The following is a 25,045-nucleotide window of genomic DNA, read 5'->3' as shown; positions in this document are numbered from 1 at the left end:
ATTCGAATTGTTGCAAGCTGATTATTTTTGTATATAATTTACAGGCAGTTAGGTTTGGTATCAAATAGAAATAGAGCAAAATAAATTTGTCTTTAACAAACCTGTCTGAAGATCAGGTCCAACACCAGAGGATTGTTCAAAGTCTCTTTAGGATAGAAAACCTGCAAAGAGTAAAATATAACGAGTTCTCTTTAAGTTTTTAAATTTGACACAAGGTCAAAAAAAAGATGAGCTGAAATAAAAGTTGAGATAAAACCTGCCTCTTTTCTCATATAGAGCTTCCATGGAACGTTGGAGTAGGTGTAGTAGTCTTCACTGTTTTTTCTGTGGAGTTGAGTCTGAATGATCTCCCCCTCTGTGGGCAAATCTCTAGAGACTAAAAAACAAATAAAAGTAATGCCTCACGAAAGTTTCAAATGTCTGTTTTATATATTTTTTTCTGTACATATACGTGATTTAATTTACATTTTTTTATTTTGTTGTGATTATATCAAAATTATTGAAACTTTGTTGAGATTTTAGATTTTCTTTTTTTTTTTTTTTAGATTTTCTGCGATGTTTTGAGCTTTGTGAATGTGGAATTTTTTTATAAATACCTAGAGGAGGGGTGGGGCTTATGCTGGAGCTGGCTGTCCCTGGAAGGTGAGATTTAGTTGGTTTAGCTGCCTTGATGTTGTCCTCTTCTTTGGGCTGAGGCTTTTTCTGAGACTTAGAAAATAAAATGAAAATGAAAATGTTACTTTCCTGTGGGCTTTTGTGTGAGGGTGCTGCAGTGCTGGGACGTACTGGCCTTGGTGGGTTTGCCATTTGATCTTTAAGGATCTCCATAGCTTCATCATGAGGGTCAGGCTTCTTCATAAATGTTTTTCCATCACTTCTCCTGCACACAGATCATCACATTAGCGCACATTAAAACAGATCATCTGTATTATTTGTGTGACTTACTTTTGCGTAGGCGACCCAGAAGAAGACTTAGTGCCTGTAGGTTGATGCTGTTTGATGATGTCTTTAATGTCATGGCTGGGATCCATGCGCTCTGTGTTACTCGAACTAGAGTGGACCACGTCCTCAGCAGGGGGGGTACGTGTCGGAGCTAAAATCAAAATCAAATCAAACACACATAAATGAACAAATAGTAAAATTACAGACTAAACCTTCGTAATCTTATAAAAGATTTCTAATTAGCTAAAGAGCAAATTTGAAGCTTAAATAATGATGGATTAAAACTCAGAACACCAAACTTCAGTGAGATCTGCTGGGATTTTTTTTCTTGATTTCAAATTAAACTTTGTGTTTTAAAGTTATATATTTACAATATCCAGGGTCCAATAATGAACGTGTAAGTTGACTTTCAACTTAAAGGCTTCTGAGAAGAGAAAATCTAGCACTGTGACAACCAAGTAGGCTGAAATGGCTAGTATAGCAGCTGGAAGGTTTTGTTTAGCCCCACATCTATTTGCTGAAATTATAAAGTATGTTTTTTGCATTGCCTTGGAGGACTAACAACATGACTTCAATGTTTTTTGAAGAGTGTTTTTTAAGGCAGCAGTGGATGCAGATTATCTTTCATGTTCCTCAAGTACCCTCTGGTTTTATCAATATATTTTTCTCTGTTCAGCTTGTCAACTCAGACATAACCTCAAGAAATCCTGTAATTTGCCTGTTATTTGGCATCAGTTTTACTGCGGATAGCCTTCTTTGATCCAACTCTCTGCATTTCACCAATGTTAGATGCAATGTCAAATGCAATGTTTTAGGAGTAGCACAAGGAAGAAAGCACTTATTGAAGTTGCAATAACTCACTGCAATTTCAGCTCCAGCACCTACTGCTGTAGGTCTCATGATAAAATTTTAGACTTTTTGCAGACCTCTTAGCATTTTGGAATTTACTCTCAGGTTGCTACAACAACCATACATGAACGCCTTAGCAGCCTTAGCAAGAGGTAAGTAGTTTTTTTGTAGTAACAAACAGTGTCTCAGGTATAGAACGGTAAATCCGCAGTCCCAATGCTTAGTAACAATCGACTAATAAGTGTACTCATCTTGATATTTATGGAAGGATATATCGATGTTTTTTGGTATTTCATTTTAACTTCGATCACTTTTTCCTCAGATAACATTTCTTTTTGTGAAATAACATTTACAGAAGATTTTAAACTTTTTTTTTTATTTTTTTAGGATAATAAGCAACAATTTTCTTAATTTGACAAGTATTATAATTAAAAATAATCATTTATCTATTCATAACTTTACCAAAATTTCAAAAGATGTAATGGCTGCCCTAATTTTTTCAATGATCTCACTATATATCTGAGCAGTTTAACTTCAAATAACCTCGTATTTATTTGTTTGTTTATTTGTTTGGTTGTTTGTTCAGTAACACTGAGATGGGCAGAAGTGTTGAACACACAGCTTTTCCTGTCAATCTGCGTTTAAGTGAAGATGACACAGATCTTCTAAACGGTAAGCCAATTAGAAAAGAGTCACTGTGTGGTATTCTGAGAAGTTTAGGAATAAGAAAGACCTGGTGTGAGGGAGGATTTGGAATCAACCAGATTATTATGAAACTTACAGTAGACAGAACCAGGAGGATCTGTTTGTAATTAATAATATTCAGTTGACTGACGATTAATGTTGTTAAAGTTTAGTAAGTCAATAGCAGTGTAACAGCATCATTTTTTCTCATCAAAACTTACTTGTTTTCCTCTGAACCGCAGAGGGCTTGTAGGACTCATCACTCGCTTTGGTCTGCAGAAAAACAAGGAGTAAAAGAAAAAATAATTGCACCTTTCACATGTAAAACAGCAGAAAATCAAGAAAGTAATGCAGGAACCCAAAATTCTTTTAGTTTTATTATTGAGTTTTCTTCATTAAAGTTCCACTCCGTTCATATTTTTATGTAAATTAAAAGCGTTCCCAGTGGTCATTTAATTATGATCATGCTGCTTTCAGCCGAAATCAAAAACCGGTGTCATTTTCCAGGATATAGTTTGTGCAGAGCGGTAAGAGTTCATTTAAAATTCACCTCTGAGTTGAAGCAAGACTGTTGGTGCAAAGTATGCCTGTCCCCTTCCCATCATCAGTTTTCGCTCTCTCCCGCTAGCTTACAGCCCCTCCAACCTAACATTATCAGTGCAACAAAAATTGCGAGCAATATTGGAGCTATCCAGCCGTCCAGTTTTGAGCCAGATGCCAGGATGGACGAGGAGAACAAGGACGTACATGGAACTAGTTGTCTACTAGTGGATGCTTCTTCCGATTTACAGCAAATTTGAATAAAGAAATACTCAGAAACGCAATTTTAAGCTTTTCTGTCTTTATATATGTCCTCCATCATGAGAATAAAATGCCACAAGAACGTGTTAAGAACAAGATTTTCATCGGAGTGGATCTTTAAAGGGTCGTAGATGGGAACTGTCAGAACACTGTATGGCATAGCTGACTACCGGGTGTTGTTATGCATTAAGAGGAGTCAGCACAACACACTCACAGGGCTGTGTGTGAGTGAGCTTTGCTTCAGTTGGGTGGGATGTTGTGTAGGAGGTGACTGGGGAGCTGGAGCAACAGGGGGAAAGGAGGACAGCATCTGTTGCTGGATTGCAATGGCTTGCATGGTCATCTGCTGGGCCTGCACCAAAGAAACCCACACATGGAGCACAGTATGTAAAACCCTTTACTGCAGAGAATTCTTTTCAGCATAAATAAGGGCTAAACTGCTTGTGTGTGAAGCTAGAAAACTTCAAGAAAATTTCATTTTACTTTTTTTTAAACAGAAAACAGAGTTGTTCAAGAAAAAGACAGTTTCACACCAGAATGATTGCTTGCTGATTGATGATGGCCTGTTGCTGCTCAGTTAGTATTGTCTGCTCCAATCCTGAAGGAGAACAAACAAACATCTTGAGAAAAGATTACACAGGGGAGCAAAAGTAAAGTTTCCACTACTGGATGCAAAAAATGAAGTTCTTCACACACTTACATCTCTTACCAAAGTTGAACGCACATTGAAATAACCATTAAAAAAACACAATTTATTTTAACAAAATTAGCTAAAACTTGTCTGAAAATCCATCATGCCCACACATTTCTGGCCAACCCATGCTAGAAATTCCAACCTGCACTCTTGCTTTGTACCTGGGACACCTGTCATCACAGGTAAGCCTGCCACAACAGGTGAGGTTGGGAGTGAGGGAACCCCTGGCAGTCTGTGGACACCACTAACAGGGGATGCTACATCAGTAGCTCTGTCTGAGAAAAGGGTGGAGGTGGGAACGGCAGCAGGTTTGGCAGGAGGCAAGGGGGTGGGAGTCATTCGAGGGGCAGGAGTGCTTGGAGAAGAGGTAGGGGGTTGGTATGGGGGTAGGGGTCGGTTATAGTAGTGGTACTGTTGTTGTGGCTGCTCTTGCTGTTGCTCTTGCTGTTGTTGTTGTTGGAGGTGGTGGTGGTGGGAGAGTATCGGCATGGTGGGAATGGGGGGCATCATTCCCCCTGCCACTGGCAGCACTGGAACAGCTTGAGGATCAGCAGGCAAGTAAGAGCGTTACAGTCAGGGACAGCCATGGATGTAAGGGTACTGCTGTTGTAACTTAGACGGTTTTTTATCAGAATAAACACAAGTACACGCTTAAAAACGTCTCTAAATATCCTTAAAATTGATTCAAGAAGAAGAAAATACTGGTTCTATGGAAAGGGACCCTTTCTGAATTGGAGCTGTTATAAGATTTCACCAACAAAAAGCATACATGTACATATCGGATAAATATGATTTTACCACATAATTAACCTAAAAAAGTTTGAATGTTGAAAAAAATGAAGCAAATAGGATGTCAGACACCCAAAAAGTAAATGTATGAATTGCTCATTTATAAAAGAAAGTTTAATAGCAAGATTAGGGATGTAATAGATACATTTATTCATCTTCTAAACATATTTTGTCCCTTCTGGGGTCACGGGGCTGCCGGAGCCTCTCCCGGCCACTTGTGGGCGAAGGCAGGGGACATCCTGGACAGGTCACTAGTCTGTTGCAGGGCCACAAATCACATACCCATGTACACTCACACCTATGGACACTTTAGAGCATGGGTGCCCAAAGAAGGGCCTACGGGCCAAATTTGACCCCCCAAAGGTTGTCTTTTGGCCCGCCAAGTCGTGCCTGTAGAAGCCGGGGAGTGTTTAGTTAAAACTCCTTAACCTTTCCCAATTATTCATGGAGCAACAACGGCAGTAGCAAACGGATAAGAGGCATATTACACAAATATGGGAGGAGGATTCTTTTTTTTCTTGAGATCTCTTCTCAGGCTGTTTTTTTTCAGCAGTCCGTGGCTGTACTTAAAGAGTACAACATACGCCGCCACTACGAGACTAAAGACGCAGTTTTATCCAAGCACAAAGGTGAGGCGCAAAAGACAAATTCTAGGGAGTTCCAATCTAGACTTCTTTCACATAAAGCCACCCTCATGATGCCGGCAGCACAGGACAGCGCCACATCTACGAAAGTTCTGCGTTAATTGCCAAGAGTGGGAGATTGAGAGAGAATCAAAGAAAAATGTTACTTTTTATTCTCACTTTTGTGTTTTACCTTGAAAAGTACCAAATACAAATTAATAATCTAAACAATATTCTTTATTCTCTCCTTTTATTTCATGACATGCAAAAAGTATTGTATTTGGCCCACTTAGTCAGTTTCTCTTCCTATTGTGTCTCTAGTATTTTTGCCTTTTTATGTAATTGTAACGCAAACAAGAAGATGTCCAATCAGAAGTTCGCTTCTACCAAGTTGGATCAATTCCAACTGTCTGAGGGTGAACCACATCAAGGGATGGTGGTTGTGTGCACTAAACATATGATAACACTTTTTTTTCATAGCACTGCACAAAAAAAACAGAATAAATGAAAATGGCAGTCTGAAATACCCAAAATTCATCCCAGCTAAACCAAACAGTCTATTCAAGAAAAGGATCAAATCTCTCCAAGTTTCACTGCAAATGTTGCATCTTTGCAGTGTTTTGAAATAGGCTGGAATTTTTCAGGCTTTGGATGAGCAAGGACAGTCAATGTATGAGGTCAAAATCAATAATTAAAACATATAATGTGTTTCTAATTGTGTCCAAAAAATAATCAAGTACTACAGGTTACCTCAAGGTAGACTGTTTTTGGGAGATGGATGGTAAAACAAAATAAGTCTGTGATGTCAAATTCGTGATGATCAAAAACAGGCAAAATAAAAACAGTACAGAGCACAACAGTACACAGCCTCACAACAAAGAAAAAACAACAAAAAACACAAAGAACACAGATCTTTTACCTCCTGGATGTATTCCTGGTGGATAAGGCCGGCCAGAAGGTGCAGAGCTCTCCTCATCTCCTCCTTTTCCTGTGATCCCAACACCTCCTCTTCCTTTCATCCTCGCTGTTAAGCCTTCTGGTCTGTCCATATCCTGTTTGGTAGACCGGATCAACAGAGATGATCAGAATGGACTGCACTATGTGAGGAATTGGATGTAAAAGCAAAAGCAGAAAGTGTGAGCCCACTACAAAAAAAGAAACAAGTAAAGCATCAAAAATGGGAACGTGCTGTGCTGGTTAATTCCGAACCTCATAGGGAGTCAATTAAGAGCTGCAGGAACCGAATACTCTCCAGGAAGTACCGTACATAATGTATTAGGAGCTCACAAAAACAAAGGTCTGTGACAAGCTGACATGTAATAAAAATAAAATACACTTCTTTTTTTAAATAAATTACATTTTTTATGGTGAAACTCCATTTAAATAGATTCTTTGGGTTTGAAGTATTACTGTTATTTTATGTTAATAAATAAAGATGCACGTATTTTGACCTTTTTAGTCATTAGTTTATGCTTCAACATTATAAAAAGCATTAAAATACTGTATCCAGGTCTTAGAAACGCGACAAAATAGCATGTCAAGATGTTTATTTTCTATGTATAAAGAAAAACAAACATTAAGTATTTAACAATTACTCTTTAGTTAACTTTACAAGCTTTTTACATATATTTTTTTTACATGTGCTTAAGTGCAAAGCCTTTAAAGCCATAGACATCTGCATCGGGACGCTGCGCACTGTTACTGTCAGCTACGGTAGTTTATTCAGTAACCTAATCTTTCTTGCTTTTCAGCTTCACAAAGAGAGTGGACGGATCACATGTTTCAGTCATCCATCAACATTATGGTCGATTCACCCTCAGATGTCAGGCGGGGGAAGAGCCACATTACACTTTAATACTGTTCTAAGTTCCAGCTTTAAGGATTTTTAAACCTTTACCTCTCATTTTTTAAAATTATTTGGTTTGATCTTCTTTATTTTTCAACATGTACTAACAGGGGAGGTGCAAAATATAGCTTAAAATATACATACATTTTATAAAATGAAAATACTTTTTAAAATTGAAAAATAAAAATCAAAAATCTTTTTAGGCATGTCTATACGAGGATTACTTTTTTCTGTGTGGGTTTTCAACGTTTCTTGGTAAAAAAAAAAAAAAAGTAGCGAAGTTACGAATTTCTTGTCTAAGTGAACGAAATCAGCGGTGAGGCCCTGGCAACCCCTGAACCTTCCATGCACCCAGACTGCTCTGCACACACTGACTGAGCTTCTTTTTCTAATCGTCATAAACAATGATTTCTTTTTAATAATTTGTTTGCATATTTCTCGTCAACTGGTTCAAGTTTGTGACTCATTTAGCCTTTTTTATCCACTAAAAATGCATAGATCAATATCAAGTTTTATTTGGGCAAGTTTCGTCTTTGACCAATGCAAGCACTGGACAGTTTTTATAGTTTTAACAGATTAAAGATGAGTAGATTTTGTCAAGAGCAGATTGCCAGTTCATCTGAAATATTGACACTGAATTCCTCCTCCCATTTATTTTTAACATTATCAAGGGGTCTCTTTAATCATTAAATAATATACGTTACCAGTGGTCTATTTAAGCCAAGTATTTTATTTTTTATATATATTTTGTCCAGAAGAGTTTCTGATGACAATGTTGGGAGACCTTTAAAACAGGACGAGACAAAGCTGTGTATTTATAAAAATCTAAGGAAATGTGATCTGGGGATCCTAAAGTGTGTTATCAGATACTCAAAAGATGTGAAAATTCCTCTTACATACAGTACATGTCTTTGAGAAAATGCTCGCAACTGGCGAGTGTTAATTTAGGACCCTTCAAAAAAAGGCTATTGCAATAGACATTCCTCTATCCCAGAAAAAGTTATATCGCGATATATTTAATTATCGTTTTATTGCCCAGCCCTATGGTCACATTGAGGCAGGTGTATCCAACACATCAAATGTTTAATGTTAGAGGACCAATAATAATATTGAAAATTGGTCAGAGTCAGACTTCCATGCAAGTCTTCTTATTCTGAGAGTTTTTATTTTTTTGATTCATATGAAAATAGAAATTGTTTTATTCCATTAAAGATTGGGAGTGATTGAAAAAAGAAACAAAAGCTGTGGCATGATATTAATTTTAATAATATTTATTCTCCCTCCCAGTGACAATGGTAGGAAATTCCATTGGTCTAGATCTTTTTTCAAATTGTTTAACAGTGGTGAAAGTTTGCCTCATAAAGATCTTTAAATTGCTGAGGTACCCAGATGTCAAAGTTTTACATTTTATGAGTACACGTTTTGATAGACAGAGACAAAGAGTGAAGTGAAGTGGGTTGGTAAGAGGTGTAAACAGGGATAAGTTCACTTTTCTTGGGGGCGGCTGGTGCAGCGGTAGGGTGGTCGACCCATGATCATAATATCGCAGGTTCGATTCCCAAGTGTCAAAGTTTCCTTGGGCAAGACACTGAACCCCACCTTGCCTCTGGTGGTAGGTTGGCGCCAGTATTCGGCAGCGGAGCCGCCACCAGTGGGTGAATGGGACTGTAAAGCGCTTTGGACCTTTGAGTATAGTAGAAAAGCGCTATATAAGTATACGCCATTTACCATTTCTGCATATTGACTTTAAATCCAGAAAAATTTTCATAGATATTGAGCAAATTGACAAACTCGTAGATTAGATATTAGAAAGTTAGATGTAGAAACATGTCATTAGCAAACAGAGATACTTTGTTTCACACCATTTCTTGTTATTATTTTTACTGCATAGCTATTGCCAGTGGCTCATTTGCCAGCGCAAACAGAAGGGTAGTCTTGTCTAATGCCACGTTGTAAATCACTTCTCACCCGGTCCTCAGGGAACACTGTCCTACATGTTTTCCATGTTGCCCTGCGTATGCACATATGATTTGGCTCATCATAAGGCTCTGCAGAAGCCTGACAATGACAGTCATCAGAGGCAGGTGTGTTTGAGCAGGGTTGGATTTAAAAAATGGAGGACAATTTTCCCCAAGGACCAGGGTTGGGAAACACTGTTGTAAATGAAATAAGTTTGATAAATTATTATTTGTCCGGATAGAAGCCACAGGTAATGTATAGCGTTTTGATCCAGCGTATGAATTTCTGTCCAAAGCTGATGAGATCTAGAGTGTAAAAAATATAATCCCATTCCACCCAATCAAAGGCTTTTTCAGTGTCAAAAGCTATTACTACTTCTGTAGCCTGGGATGGATTGGGGTTGTAGAGAACATTAACAGAAGAAGCCTATGAATATTAGAGGATAACCGTTTATTCTTAATGAATCCCAGTTGGTCCTAAGTGCAGGTAGTACGGTTTCAAGCTGTTGGGCTAACATTTTAGCTCAATTTTTGGTTTTTAGTGGTAAGAGCTGCTTTCTAAAGGATTTTTCTCAATTTGAAGAATAAGGAAAAGATTCTCAGTATACTGAGGTTAGTGGAGGAATGAACTTGTTAGTAAACTTTTATTTTTATTTATTTATTTTTTTTAAGGGCTGCAGGGTGGCGCAGTGGTTAGCGCTCTTGCCTCACAGCAAGAAGGCTTCCGGTTCAAATCCTGGCTGTGGGACATGTAAAACACAACATCAATGGGGGGCCTTTCTGTGTGGAGTTTGCATGTGTTCCCCGTGCATGCGTGGGTTTTCTCCAGGATCTCCAGCTTCCTCCCACCGTCCAAAAACATGCTTCATAGGTTGATTGGCAACTATAAATTGTCCATAGGTGTGAGAGTGAATGGATGTGTGATTGAGGATATTCCACCCTCGACAGACTGGCGACCAGTCCAGGGCATCCCTTGCCTACGCCCAAGAGGCCGGGATAGGCTCCGGCAACCCCGTGACCCCGAAAGGGAATAAAACAGAATAAAACGGTTAAGAAGATGAATGAATGAAAGTAAACTTTTTAAAACGTTTGCTTGGGAATCCTTCAGAGCCAGGGCTTTTAATGTTTTGCATTGAATTCATAGCTTGAGGTTCTGATTCTGTGGTTGTTCTAGGTCAGCTGCTATATGTTTAGTAACAGAGGAAATGTTTAATTTATCAAAAAAACAGAGATAGCGTAGGGTAAAATGTGTAAAAAGTTTGGGTTGAGAATGAGATGTATATTTATTTTGATAATCGTCTGTTATTCAGATATGCACTGAGCTGTGTTTTTCTGGCATATCTGCTGTGAAAGGATCCTACCTATTTTTTGCCATGTTTATAGTTTTTTTGTCCGGATTTATTGATTTGAGTAACAGTATGTTTGGTTGAAAGAAGATTAAATTCAGTTTGAAGCAACATTCGTTGGTTACATAAAGATGAAGGGGTTGTAGCTAGTTCTTTATCTTAGTTAGTATGTCATCTGTTAATTTCTTGATGCGTTCAAGATTAATTTTGTTTTTATGGGTGCAGTATGAGATAATTTGCCCTCTTAAATATGCTTTCATTGATTCCCATTTTGTTAAGAAAGGTATCTCTGGTTTTTGATTATGTTCTTAAAAAATTATTTTTCAGATAAGATGAATTCCACAAACCTTTCATCTGAGAGCCATTGTTTATTCAAAGCCAGGGATGGTAAAGCAGGTTGTGAAGCAGCTAACTGCAGCTTCAAGAGCAGTGGGCTGTGGTCAAAAATGATTATTGCATTATAGTCACACTGGGTAACAAGTGGTATAAGAGTTTTTTCAAAATAATAATCTATTTGTGAACATGTTTGTAAACTGGAGAGAAAAAGGAGTATGACCTAGAATTGGGATTCAGGAAATGCCAAACATCAGATATCTTTTATGTGTGGAGAAACAAATCAACTATCTGAGCAACTTTAGAACGGTGTATAGGGTTGGATGAACTACAGTCCAGCATGGAGAAGCAACAGTTAAAATCACCTGCTAATATAAGCGAGTGTGTGTCCATATCTGGAAAATGAAAGAAAAAAGTTTTAAAGCAAAAAAAAAAGAATGGTCGTCCCGATTAGGAGTGTATATGTCGGTCAAAATTAATGGAGTTTTGGATCATCTACCTGTAAAAATAATGAACCTGCCTGAAGAATCTGCCACCATTCTTGACATTGTAAATTAAATATTTTTATTGATTAAAATGGCTGTTCCCCTTAAATTACTGCCAAAATTGGAGTGAAATATTTGGCCTATCCATTGTCCTCTTAGTCTGAAATGATCCACTCTACGCAGATGCGTTACTTGAAGAAATGCAATACCTACATTAAGTTGTTTAAGGTGTGTGAGCACCTTTTCCCTCTTTGCAAGGTGGTTTCCAACTTATTAAATTTACCTGACAGCTCACAGCTCTGTTCAGATTATTAGCCATATCAGCCATTATGTAGTTTGGGTGAGAATATACTGAAGTGTGGAAAACCTCCTTCAGCAGGTTTACAACCGAAGCTCAGGTCAACGGCCTCCGGGACATTCGCGATTCGAATATTGGATCGCCTCAGTCTTCCTTCCATGTCCATACACTTTCTTGCAGACTTTCTCCTCCACCCAAAGTTTACTGACTGTAGTTTAGAGACTCAATACATCGTCGGAGCATTTGATCAGACTGTCCTCCATGTCCGTGACTTTTTTTTCACAGAGTCAAGGTTAGAGTGGAGCAGTGAAATGTTGCAAACCACTTCATTTCTCAGTGAGTATATCTTTCAGCTCTGACCTGAGCAGCGTAGAGATGTCCTCTTTTATTGTAGCGAGGATTTCAGCTTTGGTGTCTGTCATGGCGTTGGTTAGCTTGTTAGTCTGTTATTTCTTTTGATCGGCGCTAGCCTTGTTAGCTGTTGGTCAGATTCTTCCCATGTAGGTACATTTTGCAAGTTGGTTGCCATAAAAAGTAAAAGCTGGATAGAAAAAGCTTGAGGATTATATTACTTGCCGGTTTGGGGTGTATCAAGTGGCAAAAATTTAATTTCATAATAACATTCAGTTGAGCTTCCCAAAACATGTCCTACTCGTTCAATTTTAACCACAGAGCTTAAACTTCATGCTAAAATGCACTAATAGTTCTATTCATACTGCCCCGAAACAACTGCCCCGAAACATTTAGTGTTAACACTTGCAGAACATTTAGTAACTGCTGTGCTAATATTTAGATTTTTAATAGTTATTTGGCCTTTGAGACAATACAAAACGAATAATTTCCATAATAAACATATAAAGATCAGTGTGGGCACTTACAGTACCATCTGAGAGAACAGGGTCAAACAGGCTATCGAGGTAGCGGTCCATTCCTCTTTGAGTCTGACCGTCACTGTAGGCATCCGACTCTGCTGGAAAACAACGAAGAAACTTGTAACACCATCTCTACATCCATTTAAACGCTTAAAAGAGGATTGGCGAGTCTGCAACCTGGTTCTAATGCTGCCTTCTATTGCTGCCACTGAATATATACATGTAGTTTATTTTAATCTTCTCACTTAAGGTGTTTCAGTCAGTTTTCTTTATGGAAAAACCTTGCAGCAAACTTTTCTGGGAGGAAATTATTTCTTTTCCAATAATAAAGTGAAACTAAAAGCATATTTCATTTTACAATATTAGTATACTATGTCATTTACTTCAAGTGACAAAATTAGTTCATTTTGTTTGTGATCGACATGGTCAGCTCTCCTAAACCGATTTTGTGGAAGAATTGAGATGAGTATTTGACCACCTGTTGAGAGGAAGTGACGCCGTCAGGCAAATAATGACCATCAGACAAGGAGCCAGGTGCGTAGTTGATTACTCTGTGAACTTCCAGACTGTGGTTGCAGAACTAAGCTGGAATTGAGAGGCGCCACAGGCAATGTTCATCAACGACCTTAATGGGCATTTAAAGGATGAGCTAGCCACTAGGGATCCACCTACAACTCTGAAAAAGTGAATCTCACTGGCCATAAGGATGGACAACCGGCTGCGAAACCGAGCAAGAGAACGAGGATCCAGTCCCCAGCCTCTGCCCTCTTTGAATCCTCCTTCTCGTCTCCCATTTACTCAAAGTGCTAGCCCTCAGTCTGAGGAGCCTATGCAACTGGGCCGAGCTTGCCTCTCTGCAGAGGAACGTCAGCGATGGATATCCACCTCTAGACATGTCATTGCCTCCTGGCCTCCTGTCCTATCCTTCCAAAAGACGGAGGTCATCAGTAGCGGTGGGAGTATTGACGGACACAACACCCACTGCTAACATTCCCCACCTTAGGACCCTTCTCTCAGCTGCGTTGTGTGTTGGCCGGTCCTCTTATCCAGTCCAGGTATTGATGGACTCGGGAGCAAAGGCAAATTTCCTCGACCACACATTGGCTTCCCAGGTTGGTCTTTTACTAGAAATCCTCCCTTCTTCCATTGTAGCATGGGCTTTGGATGGACAGGTTCTATATCGGATTACTGAACGCTCTGCCCCAGTCAAGCTCTGCATCTCCGGTATCAACCATGAACAGCTACAGTTTCTAATTGTCACCGCTTCTGATTCTCCAGTCATCCTTGGGCATCCGTGGTTGTCTCTGCATAACCCCCACATTGACAAGACGTCTGGAAGCATTTTGAAATGGAGTCATTCCTCCCATACCTCCTGCCTCCGCTCTGCTGTTCCCTCAGGACCTTCAGCTTCTCCCCCTCCTACTCCACCTGACCTGTCAGCTATTCCAGAGGTGTACCATGACCTCAGTAACTGCGTTTACATGGACAAAAGTAATCGGAATGAACGCCTGATGGAAAAAGAATCCTCCCTTCGTCTTGTGTTCTGGCTGCAGTCTCGTGGGAGGTGGGGTCTACAGTGCTGAAAGCCCAACAGCATCACCCAGATCCAGGTACAGGCCCTCCTAATCGCCTTTTTGTAGCTGATGCTGTCCGTTCACAGGTCATCCAGTGGGGGCATTGTTCTTGAGGGACCTGCCATCCTGGTGGAGCTTGTACAGTTTCCCTGTTAAGACGCAGGTTCTGGTGGCCAACCATGGTGAAAGATGTCCGGGAGTATGTTGCCAATGTCCGACATACGCACGCAAAAAGGCCTCACACCAAACCCTGCAGGTTTTCTCTGACCCCTGCCTGTGCCATCCCGGCCCTGGTCCTATGTGGCTCTGGACTTTGTCATTGGACTGCCCTCTTCTCGAGGTATCACCACAATCCTCACAGTAGTGGACCGTTTTTCCAAAGCAGTCTACATAGCTCTTCCTTAGCTCCCTTCTGCTGCTGAGACTGCCAACCTCCTCGTCCACCATGTTTTTCGCCTACATGGGCTTCCCACAGACATAGTGTCTGACAGAGGGCCACAGTTTACTTCTCGTGCCTGAAAGGCTTTCTGCCGCTCCATTGGTGCCACTGTGGATTTTTCTTTAGGTTTTCATCCTCAAACCAACGGCCAGGCTGAGAGGGCAAACTAAGATCTGAAGACGGCTCTGCGGTGAGTGGCGGAAGCAAACCCCTCGTCATGGAGTGACCATCTGGACTGAGTGGACTATACCCACAATTCACTGGCGAGTTCTGCAACCGGTCTGTTCCCTTTTGAATGCTCCCCAGCCACCACTGTTCCCTGTCCAAGAGGAGTAAGTTGCATTCCCTACTGTTCAGGCTCACATTGTGAGATGTCGTTGGGTCTCAAGGATGGCCTGTCGTGCCCTGCTTTGTGCTCAGGAGCGCAGCCATCACAAGGCTGATGTTGAAAGGTTGTTATCTCCGCACTACTGTTCTGGTCAGAGAGTTTGGCTCTCTTCTAGCAACATCCCACTGCGCACGGAGTCCAGGAAGTTATCTCCTCACTTTCTTGGCCCATTTGAGGTGCTGGCGGTGATAAATCCATCTGCCCATCTCAAACCGGTCTGTTCCAGAGATCTGGCCCCTCCTGCCGGGCCCCCTCCTCCCGCCCAGTTGGTGGCAGGTCGTCCTGCCTACTCCTGCCTTATGAAATTCTGCCAGCCCGTTAGTTTACCTTCCTGCCTGTCAGAAAACTTTGCTAGTCTGTTCATCTACCCACCTGCCTGTTTGCCCTTCTGTCTGTCTGCAAGCTCCGCCAGTCTGCTCACCTGCCAGCTTGCTCTCCTTTCCTCCCTTCATCCCCTCTGCCTCTTAATAATAAATCAAATCGCCACTTTATTTTTTGTGTCAACGCTTGGATTCTTCCAAACCCCACCATTTCCCAACAGTGGAGGGTGCACCGTAGCCACCCCTCTTCATATATCTGTTCCATAGGAGGGTCGCTGGGGCCGCAATTCATGCTCCCTGTACCACTTCCTGTGGAGGGTTATCGGAGCCACTCTTCATGTTCCCTGTCCCTAAGATTGGTCACCACTCATCCCCCTTTGCTGTATTTCTTGTTCAGAGGAGGGTTGGCTGGGCTGCTCCCCTTAATGTTTCCTGTCCCAGGGGAGAGTCACCGGGACTTCTCTTTGTGACTGTTCCAGGAGGGGTTCTGATGCCACTCACATCAGTCTGGCTGCAAGAACCCTAAATGTTTTCTGGATTTGTTTTTGTTTTGGGTTCCTCCATGCTCCTTCCTCTTGGGTTTTTGGGAATCCCGGATCTGCCCTTTTGGGGTGGGGTACAGTAAGAGCTTTTTAGTTTTGGTTTTGTTGTTTTTGGTCATGCTCTTGTCATTTCAGCTATGTCAGCTTTGTCATTTCAGCCCCTCCTTTGGACACAAAAGTCTAATTCAAGCATCTTGAGCTGTCTGAGTTTTTGTGATGAACTGGAGGAATCACATGACTGAAAAAAATCTGCAAACATGTGAATAAGCAAATATTGAAACACGAATAAGCAGTTTCAATATTACAGGGATAACACTGTACTGTATTACTACAGGGATAACACTGTAGTTGATTTTTTAAACTCATTCTAATATTGGCCAGAAATTGTTCAAAGGTTTAAATAAAAAAAATTTCAACATGTTTATTTACCAGGCGAATGAACTACATGTACAGTAGATTACATTGGTGAGCTATCTCTATGGTGAGTACCTTACTACAAGTAAAGATGCAGATACCCACTATTTGGGGTTGGTGTAAGAGAGTGTCAAAGGGTGCTTTATTGCGGACTGTGACCAGTTAGCATCTTTATTAAAACACTCCTGCACAGTGGTATCCTGCTTACCACCAGGTGACGTTCGCTGGATTTGAAGTAAACGAAGTAAACAGAGCAAAAGAAGAGAGTCAGAGAGAGATGGTGTCCGCTTTCCTTCCTTACTCTCTATATAGTGCTCTATATTGTGCATTCGCCATTTTGTAGTGCTGTCCAAATCTACAAAATTCACAGTTTTAGTTTCTTTGCTTTTGTGTTCTCCAACCAGCCTGTTCCAGGTTCCGAGCCTGACCCGCCTGCCGATTGCTGATCCAACCTGCCTATTCCAGGCTCCGAGCCTGACCCTCCAGCTGATTGCTGGCCAGACATGTGTCATGTTTTGTGTTTGTTGTGTCTTGTTTTTCGTCTTGGTTCTTGTCCTGTCTTGTTTGGTTCTGTTTCCTGTTTTATTTTGAAAGGTTTTCTGACTTGTCTTGTTTCTTGAGTTTTACTTCCTTTGGTCCCCATCTGCCCCGATCGTGTTCACCTGTGTCTTGTCTACCCTGTCTGTATATAAGTCTTGTCTCTGCCTTCCTCCTGTGCTGGTCCATTAGCTCTGTCTTGGTGTTCTTGTCATCCTGTTCCTCGCCACGCTCTTGTTCCATGTTCCTCGCCATGCCAATGTAAGTTTTTTTGTTTTGTATTTCCTGCTCTGCAGCGTTTTTTGTTTAATTAAACCCTCCAGTCCCTGAACTCCGTGCCTCCGCCTCTGCATCTGGGTCCTACCGGCTCTCGAGCCAACCCCTCACCGTGACAGAATGGACCAGCCATTTCTTCTGGACCCAGCGGAGTGGGACATGATGCTGCTTGAGGCCTACTGCCAGGAAGCAGAAAGGACTCTGCCTTATTGGGTTTTTGATCAGGCCCAGTTTGCATCATCTCCCTGGAGTGGGAGCCGCCCGGACTATTCTGGGAGCCGTCTCGCCATTAGGGGGGGTCGTCCCCGCCGTCGTCCCCGCCGTCCCCTACAGCCACGCCCAGTGGTGGTCCCGGACGCACCACAGCCACGCCCAGGGGTGGTCCCGGACGCACCACAGCCACGCCCAGGGGTGGTCCCGGACGCACCACAGTGGTGGTCCCGGACACACCCCAACCCTTCCCGGCTCCCAGGAGGGTGCCGCCTGCGCCCCGACCCGTCCCGGCTCCCAGGGGGGTGCCGCCTGCGCCCCGACCCGTCCCGGTTCCCAGGGGGGTGCCGCCTGCGCCCCGACCCGTCCCGGCTCCCAGGGGGGTGCCGCCTGCACCCTGACCCGTTCCGGTTCCCAGGGGGGTGCCGCCTGAACCCCGACCGGTCCCCGCTTCCAAGGGCATGCCTGACCCTCCAATCGGCTCCACGCCCGACCCGCCAGAGCTCGACTGCTGGCCCGACCCGCCAGAGCTCGACTGCTGGCCCGACCCACCAGAGCTCGACTGCTGGCCCGACTGCTGGCCCGACTGCTGGCCCGACTGCTGGCCCGACTGCTGGCCCGACTGCTGGCCCGACTGCTGGCCCGACGACTCCACGCCAGACGACTCCACGCCAGACGACTCCACGCCAGACGACTCCACGCCAGACGACTCCACGCCAGACGACTCCACGCCAGACGACTCCACGCCAGACGACTCCACGCCAATCGACTCCACGCCAATCGACTCCACGCCAGACCGGCCCCCCGACTCCACGCCGGACTCCACGCCTGGCTCCTCGCCGGATCTGCCTCGCCGGACCGCTCGGCCCCCCGGCTGTCCTCCGGACTCTTTGGACTCCTATGCCCGTCAAGTTTTGTCCGCCGCCACCCCCCCCCCCCCCCCCTTAGTTGACTTTTGGAACCTCAGAGCGGTTCCTTGAGGGGGGGTACTGTCATGTTTTGAGTTTGTTGTGTTTTGTTTTTCGTCTTGGTTCTTGTTCTGTCTTGTTTGGTTCTGTTTCCTGTTTTATTTTGAAAGGTTTTCTGACCTGTCTTGTTTCTTGAGTTTTACTTCCTTTGGTCCCCATCTGCCCTGATCGTGTTTACCTGTGTCTTGTCTGACCATGGTGTCTGATTGGTTTTAAAATCCAGGGCACTACATAGTCATGCACTGTCGTTTTTTAGTTGTTAGGGTGGGAATTCGGACATAGCCAGAGCGATCAGCATGTTAGCTGAGGTAGTGCCTCGACGCTGAAAAAGGAAATGCAGTAGCAGTTTCATGTCAGTAGACAACAAAAGAACTGAAATCTACCAAGTAGCCTCCTAATCTTTTTCAAGAACACAACTGAATTCTGAATGATTGGGGACTCTGATTTGGTAGTGACATGTGGATGGCGTCCTCTTTGAGTCATGGATGTGCCAACCATTTCTGAGCCATTTCTAAACACCTTCATGTAGGTGAAATTAATTATTGCCATTTTTGCTCAGCTGGAAGAATATGACACAATTTTTTTAATTCATTGAAATAGAGCTGTGAAAGAAAGATTTACGAGATTTGCACCGCTTCAACATTTCACACCAAACCTCTTTAAACTATAGGTGGCGGACATGCGCCAGTGTCGGGTAGCAACAAACAGTCCAGTGTGAAAACCATGGGCTAAATGCATGTTCAAGAATTCGTGTATAGAATTAGCAATACATGCCTGGGTATCAGAATACAGGCCTCAAGGGCCGGTGTCCTACATGTTTTTCAACCAATCTGACATTGAAGTTTCTTATTGGTTAAACACGTGATCCAGGTAATCAGCGCCAGATAAGGCAGCATTTCTGAAAAAAACAGCTGGAGGCTAGCCCTCGAGGCCTTAAGTTTGAAACCCCTGTACTAAACCCTTTTGTTGAATAAATACATAAACAATCTGTTTTGGTTTTTTTTTGCCAAACCACGAGCTTTCACTTTGGTCAATTTAGAATGTAATGATTGTTTAGGCTGCAACTGATTTGAAATACTGTACAGAAATAAATCAGAATGCACATCTAGTTGTGCAAATAAAGAACATTCCTTTGTGTGAGGATTCTGTGGTTAAGTATTTGTGGTGTTATTGTCATGTTCTGTTTTCCTTTGTCAGGGTTACCAGGTTCAGGTTGATTATCCAGCTGTCTTCATTTAGTTAATCACCCTCAGTCTATTTAAGTGTCTAGTTTTCAATTCCTCGATGTCAGGTCATCTGCTCTGCTCTGTTTTGCATTGCTACCCTCTTAGTTTCTCCATGGTTTTTCTCGTGTTCTGGTTATTTTATTAAATGTTTAGGTTTCTGTCACCAAGCCTGGTCTCCTGCATTTTGAGTCTTACATCACCAGTTCCTGACACTCTGAGTTCTGTGTAGGTGGTGGCAAATTGTGTTTGTTGTGTGGTTTTGTGCACCATGGCTGTAGTATCCGTCAGAGTCAGGCAGACTGTAGGTGGGTCTGCTGTAGCTGTTGAGAGGAATAGAGGAGGGAAACTCCTCGTCAAAGCCGCTGCCGAACAAAGCACTGAGGAAAAAGAGGGGACAAAAGCACTTTTTAAATGGCTGCCTTTAAAATATTGAGGCATAATGATGGAGTTTGCTTCACACACTGACAGGCTGGTATTAGCTCTGACTCTGGCCGGATTGTCAGTGCTGATGATGAAATAGCTCTTCTGCTTTGGGAAGTCCACAGGAAGCTCCAGGTCTGCAATCAGATCTAGGACATAGTCGTGACCGGCTAACTCCACCCACTGGCCATGTTCCTTCATCAGTACTGAATTCCCTCTCCACCAGTCAGTCACTCCACTGCAGATGATCACAGGTTATACAAGACAAAGTCAAGAGGCATTGAAAGGAAATCACTCCTAGCATTGTGATTTAAACCAAGTGAACACAGAGTGTGCGTTCATGGCACCTGTGGCGCAGGATATGTCCAGCTAAATCCTCTCCGCTGGTCCAGGAATGGACTGGACACAGGAAGGACCCTCCTGCAGAGCGAGAGATGGCTGAATAAACAAGAAGTGCTACGTGTTTTTGTTAGTGGCTTTGAAATCGCACAATTGTTTAAAAATTAAATTCAAACTGGAGCCTCAGGTCCCTTCATGTGATACTGAGTGGCGATGAATAATTTAATGACCAGGGGATGTAATTTGTCCCAGCAATTAAGAGCTTTCTTTACTTTTGAGGCATGTCAAGAGCAAATGATAGTGGGAGTATCTGATAAATATAAAAATATATTTTGTTACAAATATAAAACATTTGATATTTTTTGCTTTTTAATTGGACTGTTTTGGTTAATCTTCCCTACAGAGTGATGCAAGCTTTTAAAATGGAACTAAAAAGTCTGAAAATGTTACCATCAAAACTGTGCACATGCAGCACCATGTTTGCTCTCTTCCTATTGGCTGTCCACTCCAGGAGTGACAGCGGATATGTCCGTGCAGTCTCAGGGGGGGAGCCTGAACATAGCTGCATCTTCTGACCTGCTTGGATGACTCTGTGTTGCAGCAAGGCCTGATAACCTGCCGGGGCGTGGTCTGACACAAATCTAGAGAATACATGACAGTCATTTGAACTTTGAATTGCCTTTGTGAATAAATACAGTTTTCTGGCCTTAACTTGATAATTCTTCACATGATTAATTGCTTTAAAACCACCTTCATTCATGTCTGGGAATTTAATTATGTTCACATTAAATGGAAAAAAGTCTTACTTTAGCAGATATTTCTCCATCTTGGCTGATGGGGCAAAGCAGCAAACGCATGCCAACAGCAACAGCCAGCCTCTGTCTGCATTATCAGAGTTGGCATTCCTCCACACCTGATTGACAACCTGAGAGAAGATCTCGTCTCGCAACCCCGGGGACAACAAACCCCTCTGGACGATATAATTCCCAAACAGGTTTTCTTGCGCCCCGTTCAGGTGAGGGTCCCCCATGAACCGTAACACCTGGACACAGAAGAATAAAAAAAACTCTAATAAATAAAAACGTCACTGTCATTATTTATCCAACATTATTAACCTCACATTTTTTCGGTTTGATTATTAAAAAGGATGTCTACCATGTTAAAGAGCTCCAGAGCTGCACTTCTTAGATTATCCTCCACCTGGGTGAGAGGTGACTTCAGTGGGGCCATCAGCATCCCAAACTTTGGCTCCTGCATAAACACAAGATCAAAAGATATAACCTTTCAACCCTCTCCAGTGGTATTTTGTAGCTTATAGTGTATATGATCTCCAAGTGGAGCAATGACAACCCATGACAACGAGCATGACACTGGAAGCAGCGGTGGAGAGGTCACTGAACAAGCTTTTATCCATCATGGACAACCCAGAGCATACTCTCCACCCTATTCTAGACAAACAGTGGAGCTCCTTCTCTAGGAGGCTCAGACAGCTCCACTCCAAAACTGCCCGATAATGGAAATCGTTCTTACCCGATACAATAACACTGTACAATAATTCACAGTTTAACAGATGACTTTTGCACATTTTTGCACATTGTTTCCTGTTTGTAAATAGTCTTTAAATTATACCACCTTATTTGTTTACATCTATGCTAAATTTTTGTTTTTTATATTACTGTTTTTATAGTATTGTATTTTCTCTTATGTTTACTTGCTATGGTAACGCACAAATTTCCCACGTGTGGGATCAACAAAGTACTTCTGATTCTGATTCTGAATCCTGAAGATGTAACTATATAAATGTATTTTCTAATATCAGAACTGTTTGAACAGGGGTAAGTTTTTTTTCAAAGATTGGTGTACGAAGTTGTGAGTAGTTTGATCAAAATTCCTGTGTGAAAAAAGTTTTAAAAAAAATTCAATTTACTTGATTTTTTTTTCTACATGGGCTGCTCGGTGGCGCATCTTGCCTCACAGCAAGAAGGCCCCTGGTTCAAGTCCCAGCTGGGGGACCTGAAACAGAACATCAATGGGGGACCTTTCTGTGTAGAGTTTGCATGTTCTCCCCGTGCATGTCGGGGTTTTCTCCGGGGATTTCCTCCCACCGTCCAAAAACATGCTTTATAGGTTAATTGGTTTCTCTAAATTGTACATAGGTGTGAATGTGAGTGTGTATGGGTGTTTTTATTTGTGGCCCTGTGACAGACTGGTGACCTGTCCAGGGTGTCCCCTGCCTACCCACACAAGTGGCCGGGATAGGCCCCGGCAGCCCCGTGACCCCGAAAGGGACAAAACAGATTAGAAGATTTTACAGAAACTTAGAGTGCAATATTTTTTCTCTTATTCCTTGAGTCTTTAAATTGCCCTCAATACTTGGAGTTCCAGATCCACCCTTTGTGTCACGGTGCCTGTCAGACTCCTCCCCCCTCCAGCTCTGCCAGCTCTGCTCCTCCTGATTACCACCAGCTGTCGTCACTCAGCTCATCTTCTGCTGCTGCTCAAAAGGAGACCCAACGCCACAATTCATCGCCACTTCGTTGCCCCTTATGGATTACCTACCTCTCACAAGTGACGTCAGCGTGGACCTTCAATTCAACTGCTCAGGAAACCTGAAGACCTCACGGCTCCCGCTAACCGCATTAAGCCCTCCAGCCACGTTAAGGGCAGACCCCTTCCAGCTTCAACCATCTTCACCTCAGGAGAAATAATAAATCCTTTCTCGCCAAAACACTCACCTGTCTTCCTTCTGGGTTACAGCATCTGGGTTCCTCCCCCTTGAGTATCATGACACTTTGTCCTCTTTAGTATTTAGCTTTTTGTTTTCTTAATTGGTAAAACGACTAAGACGGTATTACTAGCCACTCGTAGGATACATAAAAGCTCCTATATACCTGAAATAGAAACCCTGGCACAATATATTAAGCCTGCTACTTTAAGCTTTGGTGTCAAAATTGACTGAGCTTACAAAAGTTCAATAAGATTCTTTTTATTTATGCCAGTCAGCAAAATAAAATCAATTTCGATGGTTGGTTTGTATAAAGAAAACTAACTTGGTCATTCCGGTGCCTTTATTGGTGTTTACTGACAGCATTACACAAACTACATTAGGCTAATAAAAACAATGGCACCAAAATTTTATTCCAACTTATTTAAGTTTTTTGTGTCTTCATCACATCAGTCTTAGGTGGCTGCGGGGCAGAGGTAGCCTACAGCATTCAACCTCTCAGAGGATTGCAGGTTTGCCCATCCATGTATTGAAGTGTCCCTTGACACTGGACTAAAAAAAAGATAGGTTGAGATAGGCACAAGGCAAGGAAAACCAGCATGTGTGTGTGTGTGTGAATGGGATTGTGAATTCATAGTTAAATTGTTATCAGTACTTTATTTTTTTCATTCATTCATCTTCCAAACCCGCATTGTCCCTTTCGGGGCTGTCAAAGGCAAGGGACATCCTGTACAGGTCGCCAGCCTGTTGCAGTACTTGTATGTTACCACACAAATATGTAAAACGAAAGAACTTTATGGGGAGAAAATGAAGCTCGTTCAATGATTAAAAATGACCTTTCTGGTAGGTGCAGTTAGCTACAACATGGCCTGCAGCAATATTGTGAAAAAGGAATTTAGACGTCTCACCCTAAAGTGTTGCTGCACGTAGCAAAAAAAGGGATAGTTGTTGATGTCCAGAGGCAGCGTGAGTTGGGTGTCTTCCTGGATGTGTGGAGCCTGAAGCAGAGCCAAACAGTCTGAGTGCAACTCATTCCTGACTGAAGACACACAAAGATGGCGCAAAAATGAGCCCGGAGGAGCACAAAAGCAGAACACTGACCACACATCCTATTTCTGGCCTGTTTAGATATGCCATTAACGGTGACATTTTTAAACTTATGGTTTATTCATCAGTTAATGTCACTTCTGTACTGCACCATCAGGATTTTTAAAGTCATTTTATGAGCTGATGCTGATGATAACAGACACTTTGAAAGAGCTGAACAGCTTTTCAAGGTACAACTTCAAAAAATAAATCAGTTTAAATCCACTCCTAAGGGCTAAAAACCTATTAAAATTGATCTGATTTTTTTAAAGATTGCAATAAAAAATAATTACAAAGAAGACATCAGAATAAAACACTAATGACACAGCAAATTGGGTAGAAATCATGAGCACAGAGTTGCATGTATAACAGCTGATCCACACACCTCCTGCTGTCTGCAGTAAAGCACCCAGCTCTGCAGGGATCACCAGATGTGTGACATTGACCACCTCCCTCTTCATCAGCTCCTGCAAGAAGCACTGGTTTTATTTAAAATGCAAATGAGCTACATGTAGCCTATACTCTGTAGATATCACGCAAAAAACAAAAACAAATGAATTTTCATGAAAAAAAGGTCTTCTTGTCTCAGATTTACCATTTCTCTTTGTCTCCTCTGCTCTTCCACTTTTCTCTTTGCTTCAAACTTCATCTGTGCAAAGAAACACCACCAAATGCAAAGTCAAAGCCATGTAAGGGGACTGTTTTCATAATTTTTTGCAAAGATCTGGAAATTGCTGGATGAAAAATGAAAAAGGGACAGATGTACCTTGATATACTGTTTGCGGTTGACATACATGTGAACAAGAGACCGGAACCGAATCAAACTCTCCCTCATTTTCACATAACGCTTCCTGGAGGATAAAAAGACTTAATTTTAAGGTAACAATTATGGAGAGAAAATGGTCCTCAAAACATTTGTATCCGCCTAATACAGATTTGTAACTTGTGTCTGCCTGTTAGTGTGTAACTTTGGATTTGTGTGAACATAATTCTTGATTTGTACCATGTATAATACATTTTGTGCGTACTTGTGTGTACTTGCAATTGTGTATTCACATGTA

General features: G+C 42.1%; 1 protein-coding gene across 1 annotated transcript in view; it reads right to left on the bottom strand.

Moving 5' to 3' along the window:
- The window catches only part of LOC101162685 (unconventional myosin-XV), a 36,959-nt gene that overhangs the window by 10,901 nt on the left and 1,013 nt on the right, over positions 1–25,045 (bottom strand). The window contains exons 2-21 of the mRNA XM_023957945.1: positions 24,751–24,835; positions 24,580–24,633; positions 24,370–24,451; positions 23,807–23,937; positions 21,329–21,424; positions 20,980–21,215; positions 20,624–20,814; positions 20,182–20,254; positions 19,881–20,072; positions 19,682–19,791; positions 12,527–12,615; positions 6,302–6,434; positions 3,810–3,874; positions 3,491–3,628; positions 2,697–2,748; positions 946–1,093; positions 787–880; positions 597–708; positions 261–376; positions 102–161 (exon numbers count right to left, since the gene is read on the bottom strand). Coding sequence (XP_023813713.1) covers positions 102–161; positions 261–376; positions 597–708; positions 787–880; positions 946–1,093; positions 2,697–2,748; positions 3,491–3,628; positions 3,810–3,874; positions 6,302–6,434; positions 12,527–12,615; positions 19,682–19,791; positions 19,881–20,072; positions 20,182–20,254; positions 20,624–20,814; positions 20,980–21,215; positions 21,329–21,424; positions 23,807–23,937; positions 24,370–24,451; positions 24,580–24,633; positions 24,751–24,835 — 2,257 coding nt within the window. The remainder of the gene's footprint in view (positions 1–101; positions 162–260; positions 377–596; positions 709–786; positions 881–945; positions 1,094–2,696; positions 2,749–3,490; positions 3,629–3,809; positions 3,875–6,301; positions 6,435–12,526; positions 12,616–19,681; positions 19,792–19,880; positions 20,073–20,181; positions 20,255–20,623; positions 20,815–20,979; positions 21,216–21,328; positions 21,425–23,806; positions 23,938–24,369; positions 24,452–24,579; positions 24,634–24,750; positions 24,836–25,045) is intronic.

Source organism: Oryzias latipes, chromosome 8 (assembly GCF_002234675.1).
Source record: "Oryzias latipes chromosome 8, ASM223467v1".
In the NCBI taxonomy this organism is placed as follows: Eukaryota; Metazoa; Chordata; class Actinopteri; order Beloniformes; family Adrianichthyidae; genus Oryzias; species Oryzias latipes.
The sequence above is the reverse complement of the archived record's forward strand: the minus strand, read 5'-3'. Positions and strand labels throughout refer to the sequence as shown.